The 25,075-nt window shown below is 38.9% G+C and overlaps 1 protein-coding gene across 19 annotated transcripts in view; it reads left to right on the forward strand.

Annotated features, from left to right (window-relative positions):
* Nucleotides 1-22,489, forward strand: part of MTSS1 (MTSS I-BAR domain containing 1) — a 175,256-nt gene extending 152,767 nt beyond the window's left edge. For 6 of the 19 annotated variants that reach the window (XM_045004250.1, XM_045004246.1, XM_045004256.1 and 3 more), the window contains 9 exons: nt 1,199-1,356; nt 2,481-2,588; nt 3,915-4,012; nt 6,150-6,360; nt 14,419-14,538; nt 15,498-15,695; nt 17,464-17,628; nt 18,037-18,199; nt 19,566-22,489. In XM_045004250.1, coding sequence (XP_044860185.1) covers nt 1,199-1,356; nt 2,481-2,588; nt 3,915-4,012; nt 6,150-6,360; nt 14,419-14,538; nt 15,498-15,695; nt 17,464-17,628; nt 18,037-18,199; nt 19,566-20,263 — 1,919 coding nt within the window. In that variant the 3' untranslated portion in view covers nt 20,264-22,489. The remainder of the gene's footprint in view (nt 1-1,198; nt 1,357-2,480; nt 2,589-3,914; nt 4,013-6,149; nt 6,361-14,418; nt 14,539-15,497; nt 15,696-17,463; nt 17,629-18,036; nt 18,200-19,565) is intronic. The other 13 variants (XM_045004257.1, XM_045004259.1, XM_045004258.1 and 10 more) reach the window with 9 other exon arrangements.
* Nucleotides 22,490-25,075: the final 2,586 nt, after the last annotated feature.

Below are 25,075 nucleotides of genomic sequence, written 5' to 3' on the forward strand. Positions count from 1 at the left end.
CATAGCAACTATGTACCCAAACACGCTAAACAACCATTGTCTTGTCTGGAAATGGTCTTCCCATTTCAGAGGGATGCAAACATTAGTAACAGGCAATATCACTGCAGTGAATCTGGGAGGAGGAGCTTCACTGTTACGAACAAACATAAATATAATATAAAAGCAGTTATTGGTATTCCACACTGATGGAAATGGAAATATACAAAGTACATAAAGTTTTCAGAAAAGACATCACATTATTTAATGCTTAGGGTAAATGTATGTGTCTGAGTCTAAAATATTACAGAACCTAATAAGTTGTATTAAAAAGTCTTGTACCTATAACAGTGCATCAGTAATGCTTTAGCTAAGGCTGCTTTTTATTACAAACCCGTATTTTTGGAGTGGTGGACAGTACGCAAGGGTGTAACTTGTTTTAGGATGAGACTTGATGTATACTTACTGTGGCAGCAAGCTTCAGCATAATGAGTTTGTTGCAACTATCTAGATAGATCTCTGACAAAAGTCTGTTCCTTTTACTTTTAGTAGATTGGTTGTAGGTTAAAAAAAATAAAAATGTAAAAGCTACTGGACTTATGTATAACTTATAAAAGGGTTTTGACCTTAGTAGAATGATGAGTACTGTGCTTTGCATATTACCAGTTACTTCTAGAAATACAAGAGAACCCAGTGTTCTAATCATTAGTAATTAGCACCTGTTTTCATTTGATCCTAAGGAACATCACTAGTGCATGAATCTTTTGTGGTCCTACCAAAACCAAAAGTAACTAGGAACTAGACTCAAAGAGTGGGGGAAAGAGATGGGGAGGAAGAGAGATGTCAGTGGTCAGTGATTGGCACCTTCACAACTTCTGCAGGCAACAGTCATTAATAAGAATGGCTGAGGGTTTTTAATAAGATTTGCTTTATACAGCCATCTTACACTTTCCAAGTGAAATACAAACCAGAATCTGCTTTTTCTAACTTGAAGGAACCTCTTTTGAATTGAGAGGGTTGTATTGCTGCTTCTAGGTGAAAAAGAAATGATGATAAATACTTGATTAAGAAAATATATTTTAATTATAGAAAATGCTGATTAGCCTCCCATTTTGAATAGCTTCATTAGGCAATGAGGCAGTGATATTGACTGAAAATAGGGAGTTCCATCGATGTAAGCCCATAATTCAGACAAAACCTACTTATTCTTTCCCATGTACAGGGAGAGGAGACATCCAGCCCCAGTTGGACAGTGCATTACAAGATGTCAATGATAAGTACCTGCTGCTTGAAGAAACTGAGAAGCAGGCTGTTAGAAAGGCCCTCATTGAAGAACGCAGTCGCTTCTGTACTTTTATCTCGATGCTGCGGCCTGTGATAGTAAGTCTTTTGTTTCAAGTTCTTAAAATTCAGAACCCTGACAGGTAAATGTAACTTTGAGATAGTGTAATTAGTAATAAAAGTTTTGAATGAACTCTTAGATGTTACTAATTCATATTCTGCCTCCCTCTCTTTAAAATGGGATATTAAAAAAACCCTTCCTCCCTCAATCCCCATGGAATGCTAGGACTTGTGTACATTCCATGACCCCCCATATACAGAAATGATTATCTGATAGATTCCAGTTTGCTCCGACACAGTTTTCTGATAGCATCGACCGCCTACACAAGGCCCTTTTCAGTCCATTTTAGAGGCTTAAGCATATTTTCTTAAGCTCAATTTGCCTGAAGCCCAGGGATGGAATTTTATGTCATTGTATAAGACTTGTGTATTTGTGGATAGTTGCATATGCAATATGTTCTTGATGCTTTCTTATGAAAGGCATCAGTCCCTAAGTAGAACCACCGTTAAAAGTTAGGTAGGAGGGTGCCTAAGCAATAAGAAGTGAATAGCAGACACTGAAGTTCTGGATAAAATTGCCATGGTAGCTGAAGCAATTGCTGTGGTAATTTGCCATGTTCCTAAAACCCTGTTGGGTCAAAAACAGCCCTTTGCATAATTACGTTCCAGTCTGAATCTCAGATTTATGTAATGACTTTATCTAAATGAAGTGCACACAAAACCAGCAAACTATAAGTTCAACCACTATGTCTGAGTTTCAAAGATAAGATCCCTGAGGGCAAACATTGAGTGCACTTAGGAGTTCTGATTCCCATTCCAAATGCATAGAGGGATTGAACTTCTGTTTGCACAGGTCTTTCTAAAAGTTTGCTTAGATTTCTGCATCTCCTGGGTGAGACAGATGGCTTACTGAGTATGAGTTTTGAGGCACAGATTTGCTGCAGTGTGATTCTAGTTCTTAAGCACTATAGCTTGAACTTTCCAGCCCTTTTCCATGGGAAATAATAATCTCATGGACAAAGACATGAGCACGTAACTGATTGTTTGACATAGTTGTATCCAGGAGGAGGAATGATAAAGGTTACACATCATGGTCTATATATGGCAATTTTTAAAATCCAAGAGGATGGTGAGACTTACTGTTACGTTTTTAATCTCTTCAGGAAGAAGAAATATCAATGCTAGGAGAAATAACACATCTACAAACCATATCAGATGACCTGAAAAACCTCACTATGGATCCTCACAAATTGCCATCATCAAGTGAACAGGTTAGTTCTTATTCCCTAGAGAAGGCAGTGTTACACGGATGCCGGGGGGCTGCTTATTAGAAATTTTTACTAACTCCAAGTGGTAAAAAATACTTGAGTATATTTTTGTAGGTGCCTAGGTGCAGGAAGATAACTTTTTAATATATACAGTGTTTCCAACTTGATAAAGCAGGTAAATCAACTGTCTCCTGAAATCTTGGGCAGACCAACACAAAATGTCATTTTGAATGTAGCTAAGAAACAACCAACTGTGCTCCCAAAAGGACTGAGTGGAAAACGCTGTTTATAAATCAGTTTCACCATTTGGTGCTGGAAAATAACATAGTGCAGCTGCAGAGTTAGGGGACTCTTTCAAAGGGAAATGGCTTTTTTTTCTGTCATGGGGCCCCACTGTAAATTTGCTGCTGGCTACAATTAGAATTAGGCTGCTCAGGGAGAAGTTTCCACCACCCTTTACCACCTTTGTTTGGCAATTACAAACTAAAAACTGGTATAAATGTTCTTTTGAACCTTTAAAAGTATCTGTTAAATGCATGTATAGAATTGTAAAAACAAATGCAGGAACAAATCTTAAGGTAGTTATGGTAACATTTTAGGCTGGACATTTCAAAAGAGGCTAAGGGAGTTAGGTGCCCAGCTCCCATGGAAACTCAATGGATTTGGGTGCTTGACTCCCGTAAGGTACCTTTGAACATCTTGGACAACAGCAGCACTGCTCTGGATAGATAATTCCTGGCATTCTGTTATTTGAGTTCATGACTTTCCTTTAAGGTATACTATCAACTAACCTAGTTCTAGAATTTAGGCCTTTATCCCACAAACACTTGCGTAGTCTTATTGAGTCCAGTTCTTATTCACTCTGACTCCTTTACACTGATCCAGCAGTGTAAGTGAGAATTGGATCCATTTAATTTAATGAGTCTGTTCTCATATATCCTGTTTGCAGGATCATGGCCTGAGGGTTGATATATTTTTTTTAATTACTACATGTAAATAAGTGAAATCTTTTTTTAAAAACATTTTTATATAAATCTAAACTTTCCCTTTCATGTTAGTAACTCAAATACTGGGACATTGCTTTAGTGTGCCAGAACCCAAAAATGAAGCTGACTAGTCTGTGCTCATCATCCATCCAGAGCTAAATATGAAAAAAATAGAAAGCATGAATTTGGTGATCAGAAAGTGTAAATCAATAGAAGAATATCACTAGATTTGTAGTGAAAATTCCTCTAACAATGAACAACTTTTTGCAAGTTTGGGGTATTTTCTTGAGAGGGAAAATGGCTTTTTTAACATCATTTTACATGATCAATTCTGTTTCACCAGGTGATTCTAGATTTGAAAGGTTCTGATTACAGCTGGTCATATCAAACTCCTCCATCCTCCCCCAGTACCACCATGTCCAGAAAATCTAGCGTTTGCAGGTAAGCAGATTGGTGAAATGTCATTTTAATCTATTGTTGGGAAAATACTGCCCATGCTCTTTTGCAAATGTGTGTCTGTATTTTGTTTTAATAATGAGATATCAATCCCTACTAGTCACTATCCACTTAAGTATGTGACAGAACATGAAAAATAAGGGTCACTATTAAATAACAGACTGCAAGGAGACTGACAGCTGAAGATACGCTTAGTGCATTGCCGATGAAAGAACAAACCCTACTAACCAATTTAGCTCTGAATTGTTCACTCATAGTTGACCTTTTTGATCATGCTTACTTCATATTATGATGATTTAGATAAAGAAATGATCATGCAGTAGCTGTAATTCACTACTAGGTTAAATTATATGAAAGTGAAGAATATACTAGTCAATTACTTTTTCAGTCTGTTAAATGGAGATGATTTGCTGTGAAATACAAGACTGTTTAATGCTGTCTAATTCTGTCCTAAAGTGTATTTTGGAATAGTTGGATCCTGTCCTTACTTTCTCTGTAAAACTGTTTTCTTTCAGTAAAACAGTTTATCAGCATGTTGCCCCTGTGCCTTGGTGTCTAAATAATTAACTACCCCCCCAACCCTTTTTTTTTTAAGGATGAATAACTATTGTGTTTTCTGTTCTAATACCTTTGTAGCCTTTAATACTCTTACCTTTTTGGTTTACCTTACGAATCAAATGGATCGTAAGCTCCTTTGTGTGAGCTGAATTTAGCCTATAGCATGGCAGATCTAGCAAAATTGCACTTCTTCATGTATGTATCTAGCTGTCTCTGCATGCATATATATTGTATATATGTATATATAAAATTATATATAATATATATAATATTTACAGCAGTGAGCACAGGCTTAAAGATGCAATATCCTGAAACTGTAAAAGAAAATGGCTGAAAATACATTGTCTATTCCTAGCCAGCTTTTTATTTTCTCAAGTGATAAGATCGTGTAGCAGCAGACTTTTGTGTGTCTGGTTCAAGCAACATGGCCCTTCCCCCCTTTGTCTCAAGCACACACTTTAACATGCAATTTTTAAATAGAAAATGATGTTATACACGTCGAATCAGCATACAGCTGGATGGGTACCTTTTCTGTTTCCTTTATAACCATTAGGGGAGAGCTTACCAGTCTGAGCAGTTATTCCCTGTACTTACATGGGGGAGTGCTACTAGTGCCATTAGTACGTTATCTTATGAGGCAAAAGGAAACTCTTGAAAAATATCCCTGTGTGGCTGGTAAATAATCGATGCAACATAGATTTATTGGCATTTTTTGAAAACAGTCTCTTTTGGGTTATTCAGAAGTCAGTAATATTTATGCCTTTTTCACAATTATTAGCCGGGATCTTTAATTCTCTTTCCTCTCTGTGCTCACTAACATTTGATAAATACCCTCAGTATAGCTTTAACTGACGTGCTTTCAGTTTGCAGTTTATCAGCAGAAATTTTTTATATACAGTGAAATCTGCTATAGAAGATCTAGAGAACTCAAGATAAGTTTGCATTTTTCAAAGCCACTTCCAAAAACTGCACCTGTTTGTCTGTCCACTTACCCTCTTTGTCCAGTCAGATGCAGGCTGTTGGATGTGCGTTTAAACTTTGCAGACGTGTTACTCGACACTACCTTAACAATGTGGCCCATTACATTGAATTTAACATATCTGAGCCGGTAATATTAAACTAGACTCCCTCTGCTGATCATCAGATAGGAACAGTAATGGACTGTTCATGCTTAGTGACTGTGGTGACTGGTGCCCTGTAAAAGCCCAGAGAGAGAAAGTGAGTGAGAGAGAGAGTGTTCTACTGTCTCCCCAAACTGAGAAAATAAATTCCTTAGGGCCAGATTGTGCTACCCTTACTATGCAGTGTAAGTGTGTCAGACTCCGGCCCCTAATGAGCGCAGAACACACAGTAATGCAGAATGCCATTTTCCCTCTCTGATCACTAAGGATATTTGCAGCTTCTTATGATTTTTACCAATTGTTTATCCACATTTCTTTTCTGGTTTATGCTGCCTGTTGCTAGACTTGTAGAGTGTTAATTGTACTGTATTGGTCTCTTCCCATTCCTCCCTCTTGTCTTTCCCTCTCCCCTTTCCTTTCTCTTTTCCTTTTGTCTCTCACAGCAGTCTGAACAGCGTTAACAGTAGTGATTCCCGGTCGAGTGGCTCACACTCTCACTCACCTAGCTCACACTATCGCTATCGCAGCTCCAATCTGCCTCAGCAGGCGCCCATGAGACTGTCCAGCGTGTCATCCCATGATTCTGGATTCATGTCCCAGGATGCTTTCCAGTCCAAATCGCCATCCCCTATGCCACCCGAAGCCCCTAACCAGGTATGTGCAAGTGAAAAAACAGAAATCTGAGTGAGTAGTGTACGGTAATGCACACACAATCTTTGGAGTCAAGAGGAAAGAGTACGTGGTTATTGGGTATCATGGGCATCAAGTTGAACACTTTTAAATGAGGGAATTAATTTCCACTTGAACTTCACTCATCCAGATCACTTGTTCATATCCTATCTAGGTCAGCAGTGACTGCAAGTTAACATCTAATGGCTGTTGCATTAAGACATCTCAGTTCAGTTTCCCAGTGATCAGACATCCATGCCACAGTAACCTTATAATTCGTATTAACCCTGGTGCGCTTGCTGGTAGTTTAGGCAAAGAGGCCAAGGACTAAATACACATAAGACTACATTCCCCTTTGACCTCTGAGAAATGGCCCACTTCCAGGGCAGTGTTAAGTAGCATTGGCTGGCAGCATGGGAAACTTAGTTGCTCTACCTTTTGTGGTGGTAACCTTCTCCATGGATAACCTCATTCGCTAGGGCTGCCAATCCAGCACCCTGCAGAAGTACTAAAATAATATAAACTTTAAAAAATATATATACTACTTCTAAGACATGCCTATTAACCTAAAGATGTTGGGTGAAATCCCAGTCCACTAAGCCAATGGGAGTTTTGCTGTTGACATCAGTGGGGTCAGAAGTTCACCTCTTGCTTTTTCCTGGTCTTTTTAAATCAGACAGCACATTCTATACATGTCTGTGTCAAACTGAGTTGTGTTCTGTTTATGGTCAAATCAAGCATCCTTGGTGAAATATGCAGATGGGGTTTCTGTGGCTGACTGGCATCTCGTTTTCAGCAGCTGAATTTTGCATAGTTTCTTCAAATCACCCTTTAAGGGCAGGGGTTTTTTCTGTGCTCTCATTAAGGCTTTTTGCCATTTTACATACTCAGTCCCTCCCCAAAACTCAACATCACAACACTGGGGGTATGTCTGTACTTCAAGCTGGGGGTGTAGCTCTGGCATGAGCGTGTCTCCTCGAGCTGGGAATTATATCCCCAACTCAAGTGTAGACATACCCACTGAGTAGGCCTTTGTCATCTTTTGTTAAGATTTGTGTTTGTTGCTTAGTAGCCCACAGGTCACTGGAAGAAGAGATGCCCTTAGTGCCTCTTTAATGAAGGTTTTTAGTTTAATAAATACAAACTTACCGTATATACTCATTCATAAGCCGAATATTTTTGGTAAAAAAGTGATGCATCAAAGAGCGGGGGTCGGCTTATAAACGGGTCTACACCAAAATTTGATGATTTTAAACTGTATGGAATCATTGAATTGAATATCTAATACATTGTCATTTTCTTTATGTGGAGCGTCTGAAGACATGGAGCCCCTCAGTTCCCTGTGGCCGCAGGTCACCGTTCCTAGTCAACTCCCATTTGCTGGGAACTGCGAACCGCACCCACAGGGAACTGAGGGGCTCCATGCCTTCAGACGCTCCAGGTAAACAAAACATCCCGACCCACCAGTGGCTTACCCTGACGGCCAGGAGCCAAAGTTTGCCAACCCCTGAAATATAGAGTTGGCTTATGAAAGGGTCATAAAGTTTTTGCTATTTTTACCCAACCATCTTGCGGGGTCGGCTTATAAATGAACAGGCTAATGAACGAGTATATACGGTAAAGCTAGGTGAGTTTGTATGCACTAAAACTATGACTTCCAGCTAAAGTAGGAAATGGAGAGTTTGAAACCAATCAGTGGAGACACATCTGTCATCAATACACCTGGTGCATCAGGTCCCTTGTTTCTTGCTGAGTATTTGATAAGTAGCATTAGAAATAAAACTGTAGGATATGTAATAGAACGCTCTCAGGTTAATTTAGGTCCAGAATATAGTCTCATAAATGGACCATAAACACAAATATTTCCATATTTTTATTTTAATGAAAACATTTGGTTTTCAAATAAGTATATCCTCTGCAGTGTTGAAGCTCAGACATTGCAGCATTTTTCATATGGATGAGATCCTGGAAGTGAAATTGATTAGAACTGCATATAGACAAGTTAATTGACTGCTCTATTTTGATGATCTAAGGCTAAGCCAAGTGAAATGCAAAAAAGTAAATGCAACATGAATGATCAAAAATGAAAACTGGATTAGTAAAAAGGTAAGAAAGTTAACTTTAAAATATATGGATTTAACCTGTTGGTATCCCCTTACCTTTCCATAACATCCAGCACGTTTGGGTAAAAGTGTGGTGAGTTGCAGTATGGTACTGGCGAGTATTTTTGCAGGCAAAGATTTTTCCTGTTAAGGTCATTTGAGTACGGGAAGCATCAGCACCATCTCATACGAATTCTCTTTGCATCTTCTTAAATCAGGGGACAGACCCTCACTGTGTAAGTCGATGTAGCTTCATTGAAGCCAATGGAGTTATGCCGATTTAAACCAGTTGAGGATCTGGCCCAAGTATTATTTTAGTTAATTTCTGAAGCTACATATGAAATCACAAAGCAACCTTAATACCACTGTAGCTCCTGAATAGCGGTAGTAAATTAGTAACTGGGAATTCAGCTATTTTACATTAGAATCATAGAATATTAGGGTTGGAAGAGATCTCAGGAGGTCATCTAGTCCAACACCCTGCTCAAAGCAGGACCAATCCCCAGATTTTTACCCCAGTTCCCCAAATGGCCCCCTCAAGGATTGAACTCACAACCCTGGGTTTAGCAGGCCAGTGCTCAAACCACTGAGCTATCCCTTCCTTGCTCTTGAACAAAAGAGTTGACTTGCCAACTGTAGTATCTTGGTACAATGCATAGGTATGTCCTCAACATGTCCCAAGTTCTGTCTACCTTTACCTTGAGGGAAAGGTAACAGATCATTGCCTGGCAGCGTCATTTTTTGCTTAAGTGGCTTGCTTTGTATGTGCAGCACTAATTAAAATGTGCATGTTGTGCTGACAAATTTGTGACAATAAATTTATTAAATGGCTGTTTAACATACAGGATATTTCATGTTGTGTGTCTCCAACTAATGGCCAGACTTTCATTCTTGTATTGTGCTTCCATGTTCATATGAGAAGAAAGCACAGGTACTGTTTGCTAAATGTTGGTTTTGAAACCCAGATGTCATTTCCAACAGTAACATTTTGGGAAGCAGAAAAGGGAGTTTTAGAATGACAAAAGCTGTACATGCAGCATTGATTGACCTGCTCTGGTGATTTCTGTTAGCCCCATGTATTAACACCATGTTGTGTAAGGCAGCAAAACATCTTTTTTGTTTTGGGGATGGGTGAAAAGAGTATAGAAAGGGACCGTGCATAAATTCCATGGTCATGTATCTTCCACGAGGGCTGTAGGAGAAGAGTAGAAGTGTAAACCAAAGTTTTAGAAAAGTATATAACTAGTGGTTTAACAATAAATCAGGGTTGTTGTTTTTTTTTTACTAAGTTAGCTGAAAATGAGGGATACCTAGGGTTTTAAACAAGGATACAGACTTTACTAATCTATCAGTGAACATCTAGCAAAGTGACGACTGCTTTTCAGTATATTGAAGTGATAGTTGGATATTACTGAGCAATTGAAGAACACAGATCAGGTCTGTCTTTTGCAGTTGATAGTTATTTAAAAGGCCAGACTTAGATCAAGTTGGGTTGGAATTGCCTTAGTCTTGTTTTGAGGGACTCCGTAAAACTAAGGAGGGGAATATGCTGGTAGAGACAGCACATACCATCTCTTTGGTGCACACTTTACATGACAGAGGTCCTGTTGAAGCTAACCATAGCCTAGTACAATAGAGAGGCCCAGGTTTGGGAGTATCTAGGATCAACTGATGTGGTAATTATTAGGGCTGTCAATTAATCACAGTTAACTCGTGGTTAACTCAAAAAAAAATTAATCATGATTAGTCGCACTTATAACAATAGAATATCAAATGAAATGTATTAAATATTTTTGGATGTTTTTCTCCATTTTCAATATTGATTTCAGTTACAACACAGAATAAAAAGTGCACAATGCTCACTTTATATTATTATTTTTATTACAAATAAATGCACTGTAAAAATGATAAACAAAAGAAATAGTATTTTTCTGTTCACCTCATACAAGTAGGGAAGTGCAATCTCTTTATCATGGAAGTGTAACTTACAAATGCAGATTTTTTGTGGTTACATAACTGCACTCAAAAACAAAACTGTGTAAAACTTTAGAGCCTACAAGTCCACTCAGCGCTACTTCTCGTTCAGCCAATCACTAAGACAAACAAGTTTGTTTACATTGACAGGTGATACTGCTGCTTGTTTCTAATTTACAGTGTCACCTGAAAGTGAGAACAGACATTCACATGGCACTTTTGTAGCCAGCGTTGCAAGGTATTTACATGCCAGATATGCTAAACATTTGTATGCTCCTTCATGCTTCGGCCACCATTCCAGAGGACATGCTTCTATGCTGATGATGCTCATTAAAAAAATAATGCATCAATTAAATTTGTGACTGTACTCCTTTGGGGGAGAATTGTATGTCTCCTGCTCAGTTTTACCTGCATTCTGCATATATTTCATGGTATAGCAGTCTCGGATGATGACCCAGCACATGTTCGTTTTAAGAACACTTTTACAGCGGATTTGACAAAACGCAAAGAAGGTACCTATGTGAGATTTTTTAAAATAGCTACAGCACTAGAGGTTTAAGAATCTAAAGTGTTTTCCAAAATCTGAGAGGGATGAGGTGTGGAGCATGCTTTTAGAAGTCTTAAAAGAGCAACACTCTGATTCGGAAACTACAGAACCCAAACCACCAAAAAAGGAAAATCAGCCTTCTACTGGGGTTATCTGACTCAAATGATGAAAATGAAAATGCATCAGTCTACATTGCTTTGGATCATTATCAAGCAGAACCCATCATCAGCCTGGACACGTCCTCTGTGATTGCAACATGAAAGGACATACGAATCTTTAGCGCATCTGGCAAGTAAATATCTTGCAATGCCAACTACAACAGTGCCATGCAAATCCCTGTTCTCACTTTCAGGTGACATTGTAAACAAGACGCAGGCAGGATTATCTCCTGTAAATGTAAACAAACTTGTTTGTCTGAGTGATTGGCTGACCAAGAAGTAGGACTGCGTGGACTTGTAGGCGCTAAAGTTTTACATTGTTTTATTTTTGAATGAAGGTTTTTTTTGTACATAATTCTACATTTGTAAGTTCAACTTTCATGGTAAAGAGATTGCACTACGGTACTTATATGAGGTGAATTGAAAAATACAATTTTTTTGCATATTTGTAATAAAAAATAAATATAGAGTGAACACTGTACACTTTGTATTCTGTGTTTATAATTGAAATCAATATATTTGAAAATGTAGAAAACATCCAAAAATATTTAAAATCAATGGTATTCTATTGTTGTTAACAGCGCGATTAATCATGATTAATTTGTTTAATCGCTTGACAGCCCTAGTAATTATATTTGAGTTATCAGGATAATAATAAAATGATGCCTTTGACTTTGAGTGAACATGTAAATGCCTTGTTTATTATAATGTAAGAAATGTACTGCAGGAAAGTGGACAGTAATTACCCAGTTGGAGAGACTGCACATGGAATAAATTCTGTTTTAACTCTAATCATGACAAAAGGACAGCAAAAGCCATTGTAAAGGCACAAGACACAATGAAAAAGGCTTTTAAAACAACCTGATGAGGATGAAAACTAGGGAATGGTATTAGAAAAGTAAATAGACTAAGTTGAAAGGACAATTAGAGCAAGATAAATTCTGATCTCAAATTGCAAAAGACAGTTTGACTAACAATGAAGGATTCTTAAAATATCTTTCCAGAGACAATAAAGAAAAATGGGTAATCTCTAAAAAGGGAAACTAGGTCAGAAATATGTGGCAGGTTTGTTTTAACTCGCTTCTGCATGTACAAATCAGGAAGCTGATGGGAGTCCACTGATGAGGAGATCCTGTTGCATCAGATAGGAGGGAAGAAGTTAGTACAGTTCACAGTGGAAATATTTTTGAAAAAAATCTTTTTTTTCTACATAAATTATGAAGTGCAGGTAACTTCTACAAATCTTTAAAAAAATATATAAAACTCTGACTGAAATTAGTAACAGTTTCACTAACTGACAGTCGATGTGTGTTTGTTTTTAATACCAAGTTAAAATATATGGATTAGGAAACTTTACTACATCTGTTAGAGAAACTAGTAGGAACATCTGGGTGTAAAGGGCCTGGAGGTCTGTTATGCTTAATTAATTGTTGGAGTTCATCAGTTGTTGTTTATATGGCAGACTGCACAAATGATTATGACTAATAGCACCCCAAGTGTGTTAAGTGCTTTCCAAATACAGAGAAAGATGCAGCCTCTGTCTCAAAGATCATACAGCTAAAATGCAGGATATACTTTGATGCCTAGATATTCAAAAAGCATTCAATAAAGTACTACACTAATTGACTAGCAGAAAGTTCTGGTATGTGGATAAACTAACTTTCCTTGGATAAGAAACTGGCTTGGAAGACATTAACTGACTGGACCAAGCATCATTTTGGTCATGCCAGGAGCTCTTCCTTTCTTAATGGTTCATAAAATATCAGTTTGTCACTTCAAAATTGACACAATCACCCCACGGACCAAGTGTAAGATTTAGTAGGGGTCCCACAGGAATTATAAATCTCTGTGAACCACCATCAAGTATTAGCTTCTCCTGAGTTTCTTCAAATTTAAAAAATCCAGTTGGGTTGTGTTATTAACAGACCATCAGAAGTCACTGCATAGACTTTCTGCTGCCAGTGGAAAAATCCAAGTGAGTGATTTCCAGTCACTCTGAGTGTGACCCAATTGAGTTATTGAAGTCAGTGGAAAGACTCCCATTGGTTTCAGTAGGTTCTGGATCAGGCCCATCAGTAGGATTTCGTCTTCCTTGGTATGGTGTCCTAAGAAAAGTTTTTTATTTGTTTTTAAGCAGCAACACAGTACATGAATTGAAAATATAGCAAAATAAGGGTACAGGCAGATTGAAATGGATATGGAAGACATAGTCTTGTATAGGTCGAAAGGTGGAAAGTTCCATCTAATCTAAAAACATGGTACAATGGCTCAAAATACAAAATATTGTATATTTTCGATGGAATGCCCATAAGCATTGAAAGGTTATTGAAGAACAATCTCTGACACCAAGAGTCAACATCTAACAGACAAGGTAGTAGGCTACATAGAATACAATATAACCCTGAGAAATGGCATTTGTTGCTGTGCAAAGCACTGTTTAGATTGCTATGTTAGTGTTGTGTTAGCTTTAATCTCTTTCGTAGAAGAGGTGATTGTTAGATCTGTAGTGAGTGCACTCTCTGAAGGGTAACCAGTCATTCCAGGCTTTAAAAAAAAAAAACTTACTGTGATGAAATAGTTAAAGGGGTGAATTGAGCTTTAAGGTCACCCAATAGGTATGTTCATAATTGTGAAGGGATTTCATAGTCAAACTGGTGTCACAGGGAAGGGTTCCAAAGAGGGAAAGGTGGACTGTACGCTGTTCCCTAATGTCCAAACTCAATCAAGCTTTGCACACGCACATTTGCATCTGCAAAAAACAGAACTTGTGTGCACAAGGGGTGTTTGCTGTTTTGCAGACACATGCTGCGTCTAGACAGCTTCCACTAGGAAACGGAGCTCATGATATAATCTGCCTTTGATATTAAATAGTTAAATTCATATAGGGCCCAGACATTTGATGAGCTGAGTTCCCTCAACTTCCATTGACTATACAGGAGGGCCCTCAGCACCTGAGGGCATCTGGCCCCTGAGGTGCAGTGGCACAGAAAGCAGTGGGGGTGAGAGAACCAAGAGGTCCATCAGTCTGTGAAGCTAGTCCTTGCATTAAGGAATTAGTTTCTTTTGTTTCTTCTGTACCTTTACTGATCACTAGTGGTGGATTTGAGCAGTATTTAATGATTGATTTAATCCCTAACCCTCTGCTTTTCTCATCCTTCCCCTTCTCCTGTGTGTGTCCGTCTGTATGTGCGTGCTTTTTGTTTTCCTTTGTTGGTGGCTTGTTTTTTCCTTTCCTTACGTTGTGGTGCTGTTCACGCTGCAGAATTCGTCCAGCTCTGCCTCTTCAGAAGCTTCTGAAACCTGCCAGTCAGTGAGCGAGTGCAGTTCCCCCACCTCAGTCAGCTCAGGCTCCACCATGGGGGCTTGGGCCTCCACAGATAAGGTGAAAAATTTCATCTCAGACATACAAATCTTCTGGCTCATTAGCCAAGCCCAGACGTTGAATAACAGCATGCATGGGACATGGAGCTAAGACCCTTCCCTGTGAAGATGAGAAAAGGAACTGTTACACACTCCCTTAACAAATGAATACATGAATAAACTACAGTGACACTTGTCTGAACTGCCAGTTGGGGGACCTACAAATTGGTGTTTTAAGAGGTGGTTTTCTAACAAAGGTGCAGCCAATCTGTACACTCTGTGCTTGGGGGCACTGTGGGAAGTTGTCTACAGAGAGTAGTTGCCTAATATGAGTGGCCTTTTGTTCAGGTTTCACTGTCCATGTTTTTTCTCCAAATTATGTATTATGCATTAAGCTCTGAGAAACCCAGGTATGCAAAAAAACCACACCACAGTAGAATAAATTTTGGATAAACCCTAAATCTAGGGGAGCCAGTGATATCAGTATCCATTCTCATCCAGCCATTTTTTTCTTCCTTCCCTGGTCATTATGCTGCTGTTACATGTCATTTTCAGAGGCTGCACACTTTCCTCTCTCCATTTTATTGCATATGATAAAGCTGACATGAACATTTTCAGCTTTGGAAATGTTTAGTTTCCATGTCCAGAGCTGGCTGCATCATCAATTAATTGTTGAGTCTCTTTTTTTAAAATACGATCTCCAGGAGAGACCAGGCAAAGCTACTCAGCCCAAAGAAAATGATTTCTGGATTGTCCTCTGAAATTTGTTAATTCAAATAACAATTTTCAAGCAGGCACACTTCAGGAGCAAATATTAGATCTGTTTTTTAATTAGTTGTTAATTTGTAGCAGTTCTCAGTTTTTTTGCTTTAAAATTAAGATACTTTCTTCCCAGAGCACATCAGTCACCGTATATTTCCATACTCATCTTGTTTATATTAATTTATTTTTTTGTTTGTTTTTGTTTTGTTTTGTTTCCAGTTGTCTAATGGGTTTTATCACTGTAGTTTATCAAGTGACCCCTACCTAGCTTCAGTTGGTGCAGGTCCTTTCCCTCATTTCCCGCCTGTCTCCCGCACATGGACTCGGGCTTCCTCAACCCTCCTTCCAGACCGCGGTCATTATTACACCATTGGGCCAAGCATGTTATCATCATCATCTAAGATCCCTAGCTGGAAGGTTTGTGTTTCTTTTTTTGCAGCAATGCTCTCCTCTCCATGCCTTTCGATACTCACTGCAGTCCTTGCCTTTCAAATCCCACTTAATTACCAGTTGATTTGCTCTATTTAGTACCATTCTAAAGTGGACTTTACATGCCGAATATTTACCACAGTCCAATTATAAATGTACAAAGAACTAAATCAGTATTTCCGCATGACCATGAACAGTCTAACGTTTGTAAAATAGTTACCTTTAAAAATAGACAGGGTTGGCCTTAAAAAGAGAGGGGGTTGTTCCTTTGTGGGCATTCTGGGTTCTGTTCAGCAGGTAGTAGGACTTCCACAAGTTGCTTAGCACCCCACCAAACTTATGCCCGAAGAGGCAAATGTAGGGTTGGCATCTAGTTCACTTAGTGGATGTTTTTTAAATTGATTAACAATGTGCATGTGTTGCTTTAGCTATTGTAATGAACTACTAGAGAATACCCCTGTCTTTTAGTGGATGGAATCAGAACTGTTCCATTGTGTCATAGGCCCAATACTGCCCAGAGCTTTCAGAGATTCTCATTTAGCTCAATGGGAGGAGTAGGCCTGTGTTCTTGGACAAGGAGAATCTGAGTTCTGTCCCCTTGAAGCTCCAAGGAGCCATGGTGTGCATCATGCAGACAGCTGTGAAGTTCTTGGGTGGCTATGGATTTGTTACAAGCTTGCAGCTTTTTTAAATGGGACTTTTTATAAATTAAATCGAGACTTGGGATACTTACTGCAGCTGTAGAATGCTACATACAGGCTTCCAGTTCTACCCCACCCTCTGAAAGCCCTATATGGAGGACGGTAATGACCACCTCTGGGCTTCGGTATCTTCTGTGAGTCCTCCGTTGACATGAAGAGGGTAGAGAAGAGGCTGATTAGCAGCCAGGCTGCTACAAGAAATAGGCCATGTAGTCTTAAAGTTCTGGCAGTTCGCTTATGGAAAAGAATAGAGAAAGGATTTCATGTACCAATTAGAGAAGAACTCTTTACAATTAATTGAGCATTATCATTTGGTAAGTAGCACCTCTGGATCTGATCATCAGTGAATTTGTAGTCCCACCAAATTTCTCTGCTGAACACTTTTCCTAGTGCATGCTGTATAGTTTCTATGTATCCACAGAATTTTCACTGCTTAATAGAGCCATAAGTGCATATATTCCCAATAGCTTGAAAAGTTGCCTCTTTAGTGGATTCAGCATCATCAGTATGCAAAGTGAAGTTAGCCCTCCTCAATATAGCTCTTAACTAAAACCTAGATTTCCGCTAATAAGTAGCTTTAAAAGAAAATACTCAGAATAAATGTACGCTTTTAATGGGATATTTAGATCTGTTTAAGACCAGATTTTCAGAACACTGCAGCCATAATGTGATATGTGCAGTTTCTGCTATTGCACATGCAGGTGAATTTTTAGATGGCTAACTGGCCATTTGCACATGCATTGCAATTGCTCATTTGTGGTAATGACATAAATTTTGCCTCTGTACTTCTGAAAATTTAGGCTTTAAATGCAACTGAGTTTTACCTGGAGAGAATTAAGGTATTTTAGGTACCTTGTTTAAAGGAAGATTAGAAGAGATGGGTTTCTATCATGAACTTTTTTATAAACATCATGAGAATTAAGTATTTTATTTCACTTTTTTCAATATTGCATCCACATTTGATACCTAATCTGCTGCTATGTTGGTATTGTTCTATAATAGGAATGGTTGTATTTCCACAGACCGTATGTTTACTAATGGAAATGTTTCCTTAGGATTGGGCTAAACCAGGTCCATATGATCAGCCTATGGTGAACACCTTGCAACGCCGCAAAGAGAAACGTGAACCAGACCCTAATGGAGGAGCCCCAAGTGGACCATCTGTGCCCGCTGAGGAGGCCCAGAGACCTCGGAGTATGACCGTGTCAGCTACCACAAGGGTGATGCTCTAATTCTTACTAAGGAGCTCAGTGCAGAGGGGATGAACTAAAATGTTTGCAAGAGCTAACAAATACAAGTGCCTTCTGTGGGCACAACCCTTTTTATAAAGGCAGAATGGTTAAGGCATGGGCATAATCTTTGGAATTCATAAATATGCCTCAACGGAGGATACACTGTTCAGTATGGCACTTGTGGAACTTTGATGTAAGAAGAAACACCTATTTCTTTTTTTATTTTTTTTTTTAAATGGTGAATATTTAGAAATAATCCTGTTGGGTTGTGGGTGACTCAGGTTGAGGTGGGAAAGGATACAAGAGTGACAGGACCAAACTTGGTGCGGTCTCGGAAGTATTGTCCCAATGGAATCAGACATAAATGTAATGAGCTGCTTTCCTGTGTGTAACTAGCAGGGAGAGGAGATAGAAGCATGCGAGGAGCTAGCTCTAGCTCTGACAAGAGGTCTGCAGCTGGACACCCAGAGAAGCAGCAGAGATTCCTTGCAGTGCTCCAGTGGCTACAGCACTCAGACTACCACACCATGCTGTTCGGAGGACACTATCCCGTCACAAGGTATGCAGATCTAAGCTGCTGCACTTCTTAACCATTCCAAACGAAGGCCATCACAGCTCCTAACTTCTCACTGCTAATGGATTTGAAGTCAGGGAATGTTGCTCTCTTCTGGTTAGTGATGGGAGAAGAGCGAAGCTAATATTACCATGTTGATGGCTTGTTCAGGCTTAAGTGTGAGCAGTATATTAACAGATTTCATCTTGTAAGCTTCTGAGCCTGTTCTCCCTTAAACCGCAAATAAGGGCAAAATTCACTCCGGTGGAGTGGTGCCTGCACTAAAGACTTATCAAAGGTTGGAGGAAGTGTGTAGGGGAGAATTTCACCTTAAGCATCGTACCAGTTTTATAGTAAAGCTGATTGATCTTTTATGGGTTTTATTTAATAATGTCCTGCATGATTTTTCTCGCTGACTGTGTAGCCTTTTGGGTGGTCCTGTATTGTCCAATGGCAAATCCATGAACTTTGCTCAATAGCTGTCTAGTTCTGGTTTCTTCATTCTGTGAGCTTTTTTGAACATAGGTGGGAATTGTAGTAACTTTAACTGAAAAATAGATTTGCTGAATGGGGATACATGACAAATTGCACTCAGGATTTATTTTTAATTCAGCTTCAGAAGAGGCAACCCAGCTAAGAGGGTGTGAGCTGGATTCTATTTTTTGTGCACCACTAAAATTGTTTACTAATTTTGAATCCGTTACACCTGTGTAAGTCCATTAAAGGTAATAAGAGTTGGGTAGTTATAACTGAAGGTCTAATTTGGCATAACCTCTGACTTCTAGTGTGTAAGAAGGAGGCGTAACGCTCAGAGCTCAGGCTGAGTTTGGAGGACTGGCCATTAGAAAATACTTTTCCCGTAAGTCGAGCATATCTGATGCAGAAATCACTGAGACACAGCAAATGTGCACCTCCCCAATGCAATTTTTAGAACTGCCTTTTAGACCAGGGCTGCACTTCCATCATCATTGACGAATTCAAAATATTGGGACGTGGCTAACAGGACAGAGTAGTCAGTGGTTTTAAAAGTCGGGTTCTTTACGGCTGGCACCCAAATTTGTTAGACACCTGAGTAAGTGATCTGAGCACCCACAATTCTCATTAACTTCAGTGAGAGATGTAAGTGCTTATCACCTCTAAAATCAGGCTACTTAGGCGCTTAACTTTAGACACCTAGCTTTGAAAATTGTGGCCGTGGTATCTTAGGCTTGTTCATCTTTTGGGTGTATGCACATGCTGTTAAAGTGTCTCTTTTGCAAATATTAATAGATATTGACTTCAAACTTAGTACTGTTATACACTTACTTTAGACTCACTTACCTGATACAGCTGTTTTATCCAGCTTGTTTCTAACAGTATCCTTTGGCATCAGTTTCAGATTATGATTATTTCTCTGTGAATGCTGATCAGGAGACAGAGCAACAAGAATTTGACAAATCCTCGACCATTCCAAGAAACAGTGACATCACCCAGTCCTACCGCAGAATGTTTCAGGCCAAGCGTCCTGCTTCTACTGCAGGCCTGCCAACGACGCTTGGACCTGTAATAGTTACACCCGGTGTAGCAACCATCAGACGGACCCCTTCCACCAAACCTTCAGTCAGACGAGGTACCATAGGAGGGGGCCCTATTCCAATCAAAACTCCAGTAATTCCTGTCAAAACACCAACTGTACCAGATGTACTAGGGGGACTGCCGGGCATCCTGGGTGGGGGAGAAGAATGTGCTGAGCAGAGTCCTGAGTCTGAATCAGCAGGCGACGGCGGGCAAGGAGTCACCAGTATGCCCTCTTCCTTGTGGAGCGGGCAAGCATCTGTCAACCCTCCACCACCAAGCCAGAAGCTGAATACCCCAGATGAGCAGAGACAAGCACTCCCTGAAAGCGAGGGAGAAGAAAGCGAAAGGGATAACGCAAGCACCCTTGCACCCCCATGCCAGCCAAAATGTGACCCAGGAGCCCTGAGCCCTGCAGATGCCCCGCAAGGCGAAGATATGCTGAACGCCATTCGCCGTGGTGTCAGACTGAAGAAAACTACGACAAATGATCGCTCGGCGCCTCGTATTTTGTAGACAGGAGAGTGCTGCCAGAGTTCTAGTCACTGAGAATGAACTGTGATGGAACCTTATTTGTCTCTATCCATTCCAATCTATAATCAAAAGCTTTTGTAGGAAACTCAGTAATAGACCGTTTTGAAGGTACTATAAAGGGGAAAACAAGATGAAAGCGCATAGTAACAGACATTTTCACTACTGTTTTAATTTGTAAATATCAATGATTTTGTTTCTGCACATTTTTGATCTAAGACCCCCTTTTAATTTTTTCTGAAGGTGCCAAATCCCATTTAACTTTTGTATAACTCTTTGTAAAGTTTTAAATACGCATAAGGAAAAAAAAAGTTATGTAGTTAACTTTGGCAAGGAGATTTACGGCATTTGGCTTTTTTGCAGGTTTTTGTAGAGCACCTTGTAATCGTGAGGTTTAAAAGAAATGATACGTCTGTGTATAAATGAACCAGTAAGGAATAGATACTCATTTAAGTATAATGATTTTGTTTGTTTGTTTGAAAAGCAGGAATAACAATTGATGATAAAAGCAATATAATGCAAGAAAGAAACCTGCAATTGGTAGAGTATTGGGGGATAATTGGGGGAGGGAAATGCCATCAAAATAGCCGATGCTGTTGCACAAGAGTAGCCTAGTAGGATTAAGTGCTAGTAGCTTCACAGTAAGTGCATCCGAATAAGCCATATTGGATTGCGGTGTTTGTTTCTGTAGCGTGTTTAAAGACTTTAGGTCCCCCCGCCATTTCTTCTAGACTGCACAGCAACAACTTTCAGTCATATGCATGCCACCGGAACTGTGTAGGCTTCGATGTCCTCCATTACTTTCCATTCCGCTCACCCTTTCATCGAATTCAAACAAGTTCAAGAGGCTTAAGGCAGTTACAAATGTGAAAACGTTTTAAAAATGATAGCAGGGAGTTCTTAGATATATCAAAATGCCTTTTACTGACTGAGCCCAGCAGGCTGGGCACCCTGAAAAGCCCAAATATTTTGAGAAAACACTTAATGATTTGACCGCAGTCACCAGCTTAAGATCTAGTAAATTGCAAATATATTTCATTTCCAGTTCAGGGGCTTGTTTTTCTTACCGTCTTTTAAATGGCAGTTGATTGGCTTTTACTAAATACTGAAAAATAGGGGGATGGGTGAAAGATTTGTATTTAATATCGCTTCTCCGAGACCGACCACTCTGTTCCCTTTTTTGTATTCTAGGTAATGTATTTTTGGAATGTTACTGATAGAATTATAGATGAGATGGATTTTTTCCTCAAAGTAAAATTAAGTTATGACTGCAGTACCCATCTCCTGAAGCCAATAGAAATGTGCAGAACTTGGAGTGCCGCAAGTGTTCTGTTCAAACAGTCCAAAAGGGCACAACCTGCCTACCTTCATCAACCCCAAAAGTGAGATAGGTACCAGGCTTGTACATTTGAGACTGTTAAAATACACCAAAAAAAAAATGTAAGGGGCTAGTTTCCACAAAACACTGCAGATTTCTGTTGGCTTTTGTCTTGCCTACATAACCTCTTATGCTTTAATACATAACTGCATTGGACGTGAGACTTCTTGTAACTGAATAGTCACTCTGTTCTATATAATATTTACACTGCTGTGGTTGCTTAACATTTTTATATTATGGCTTTAAAGCAAAAAGGCATGATTCTTAGAATATATGAAATTTTCCTTTCTTTGAAAAACAAGCTCCTTATTACTGAATATTATAAACAGTAGTGCCTGTGGTGGAGCCCACCAATCTTGATAAAGTAGCTGATGCATTGTGCAAATGATGCTTTGAGATGGTTTTTGCTTAAACAAAAACTGTTAGAAAATAATCTCAATAGTTAAAAGTGTTATTTAAACCTTTGAAATAAATGGATGTAACTGTACCGAAGTACAGCTTTTCACTTGTTTAGTTCTTAAACGTAAGTATAATCTCGGTAAATGTAATATAAAATGTTGCCAAATTCAATGTAGAAAGAATGTGACAAAACACTTTGGATAGTTCTGTTGTTTGTGTTTTTGCATATTGTAAAAGCAGTGTCACAGCTAAAAAATAAAGTTTCTAATGGTAAATTATTGTGGTTTAGTTGCTAGTTTGTACTGAGAGTTGACCTCTCCTTGTGCAGTTTTTTTGTTCTAAACTGGTATAAATAATTGCTGTAACTGTGGGTCTCCCTTCTACGTTGTAATGATTGCTTCCGCCTACATTATAAATAAAGAACTGATGGAAAATGCGTGTTTTTCCATTCTTAAAAAAGACTTCGTCCTTTCAGAGCTTTGGATGTAGATTTCTTTTGTCTAATTCCTTTAAAAAAATATATATATAAAACACAGAACATGCAAATCATACCTCAACTTCAAGCATCTGAATCATGCATGTAAGTAAACAGAAGCTTAGAGAAGCATTCTTGAAGATTATATTTTTATTCAGTTGTTTTTTCCTGGGGTGTTTGGAGAGGTGGCCTGAGGTTAGAGGAGAAAGATACATTGTACAGCACTCTAAAGATAAAATGTCCTTAATGCCAAACAATTATATTTCCCTGTCCCGGCCCGCACTATTATTTGTAGAGTTCTTTGTTTCCTGGCCAACACTGTGCTTTCAGTATATCTGTTTTCCTGGTGGACTGGATAGTCTTTTGCCTTAGGACAAAGATTTCTGCTGTTGATGCTGCTTGTGTTCTAATAAATATATTAGTCAGTATCAAGCATAACTAAGTGCATCTTCCATATATCTGACTGGTGTCTGCTCTCAGTTCTGGTGCCTGTCCTAAAGACAAAGGTAGGAACGGGAAAGAATTGTTTTAAAATGACCATGCAGTGTCCTAATTTACTTACTGCTGAAACAGACAAGTGAAAACTTTAGGACATGAATTTTCATTAAGACATGAAAGGGAAACTCAAGGTGGTTGAACTAAATATATGTTATGCCTTTAAAAGCAGTATATTTGCATACCCATTGCACTTTCTACTGCCATAATTTATTTCATACGTGCACAGTGCTGCTAGGCAAACCTATATAACCTTGAAGCACTTTCCTAATGGTTCTCCAGTGTGTCTGTCAGCTTTGACCCTGTGTGCAAACATTTGAAAGCAGTATTCTAGAGAACATCAGACATAGGGCCATCAGATCTGATGGCCGCTGAAGTCAATGGAAAGATTCTCACTGGTTTCTTTGTTAGTTGTAAACATGGAGACTTCAGACAAGTGGAACAAAAAGGGTATTTTGATTTATTTGTCCCCAAAAGGTCACAATAAGGCAACAACTTGGATCTGTTTAGTGTTTACACTGGAGGTAGGAGTTGAGTCGACAAACAGCACAAGAATCACGGGAGGTTTAAAAAAAGTGGCTTATGTCCATTTTAAAGAAAAAGAATCCCACAGTTCTATGTAATTAGTTGCTAAAACAAAGGAGCTGTTAGAACTAGTTTATGGAAAACATCTCAAATTATCCTGATTTTTGGGTGGCGTTTTTAGATTGCAAGTTTATTTGATAAAGGCAATAGTGCTGACGTAATATATTTAAGACTTCTGTAAGACATTTGACTTGGTACCACATGACACTGATTAGGAAGTTGAAATAATGCAAAATCAACATGGTACATATTAAATGGCTTAAAAACAGGTCTTAAAATGTAACTATAAATGGGGAATCATCGAGCAGGTATGTTTTTAGTGGGGTCGTGCAGGGATTGGTTCCTGAACCTATGTTATTCAACATTTTTATCAATGATCTGGAAAACAGTCATCACTGATGAAGTATGTGGATGACACAGATTGGTGGTGGTAAATAATTAAGATGAAGAAGTGATTTGGAATGTTTGATAAGCTAGGCACAAGCAAATGAGTTTAATACCACCTAATGTAAATGTATATGTCTAGAATCAAAGAATATAGGCCATTCTTATAGGATGGGGGACTCTTGAAAGGACTTTGTGCTTCTGGTGGCTAATCAGGTGAACATTAGTTCCCAGTGCAAACCTGGTGGCCAAAAGGGCTAATACAATCCTTGGATGTATAAACCCGGCATCTCAAGTAGCTTGAAGAGGGAGGTTATATTACCTCTGTAGTTAGCACTAGTGGAACTGCTACTGCAATACTATACCCAGTTGTGGTGTCCACAATTCAAAAGGGATGTTGATAAACTGGAATTCAGAGAAAGCCATGAGAATAATCAAAGGACTGGAAAACATACCATATGGTGATAGCTTCCAGGAGTGCAATCTATGTAGTTTACCAGATTCAGGTGTGACTTAATTATGTAAATACATGGGGAACAGAAATTTGGTAATAGAAGGCTCTTGAGTTTATCAGAAAAAGGCGTAACATGATCCAATGGGTAGTAATTGAATCTAAACAAATTCAGACTAGTAACAAAGAACATTTAATAATTAGGGTAATAAATCATTGAAACAACTTACCAAGGGTCATGGTGGAGTCTCCATCACTGGACATTTTAAAATAAGGATTGGATATTTTTTCTAAAATATCTGTTCTAATTCAAACAGGAATAAATTTGTGTAAGTCCTATGGCCTGTGTTATGCAGGAATCAGATTAGATAATCACAATGGTCTCTTCTGACCCTGGAATGTATGATTTTGGACTGGCTAACTTCCAAAATGTTGCTGCAATTATTAGCGCTGCTGTGCTATAAAGAACCTAGCTCTGGCAGAGAGTGGTTTACAAATGCATGCGTAAAGGAGGCTTAGATGGGACTCCTGATACAAACAAGTCATCTCTACAACAGCCCTGTCAGTGACAGCCACCTCCTCCCTCAGCCCAAGACATAGCAGGGAGCTAAAGGAGGAAGAGGAACATCC

Source organism: Mauremys mutica, chromosome 2 (genome assembly GCF_020497125.1).
Source record: "Mauremys mutica isolate MM-2020 ecotype Southern chromosome 2, ASM2049712v1, whole genome shotgun sequence".
NCBI lineage: Eukaryota > Metazoa > Chordata > Testudines > Geoemydidae > Mauremys > Mauremys mutica.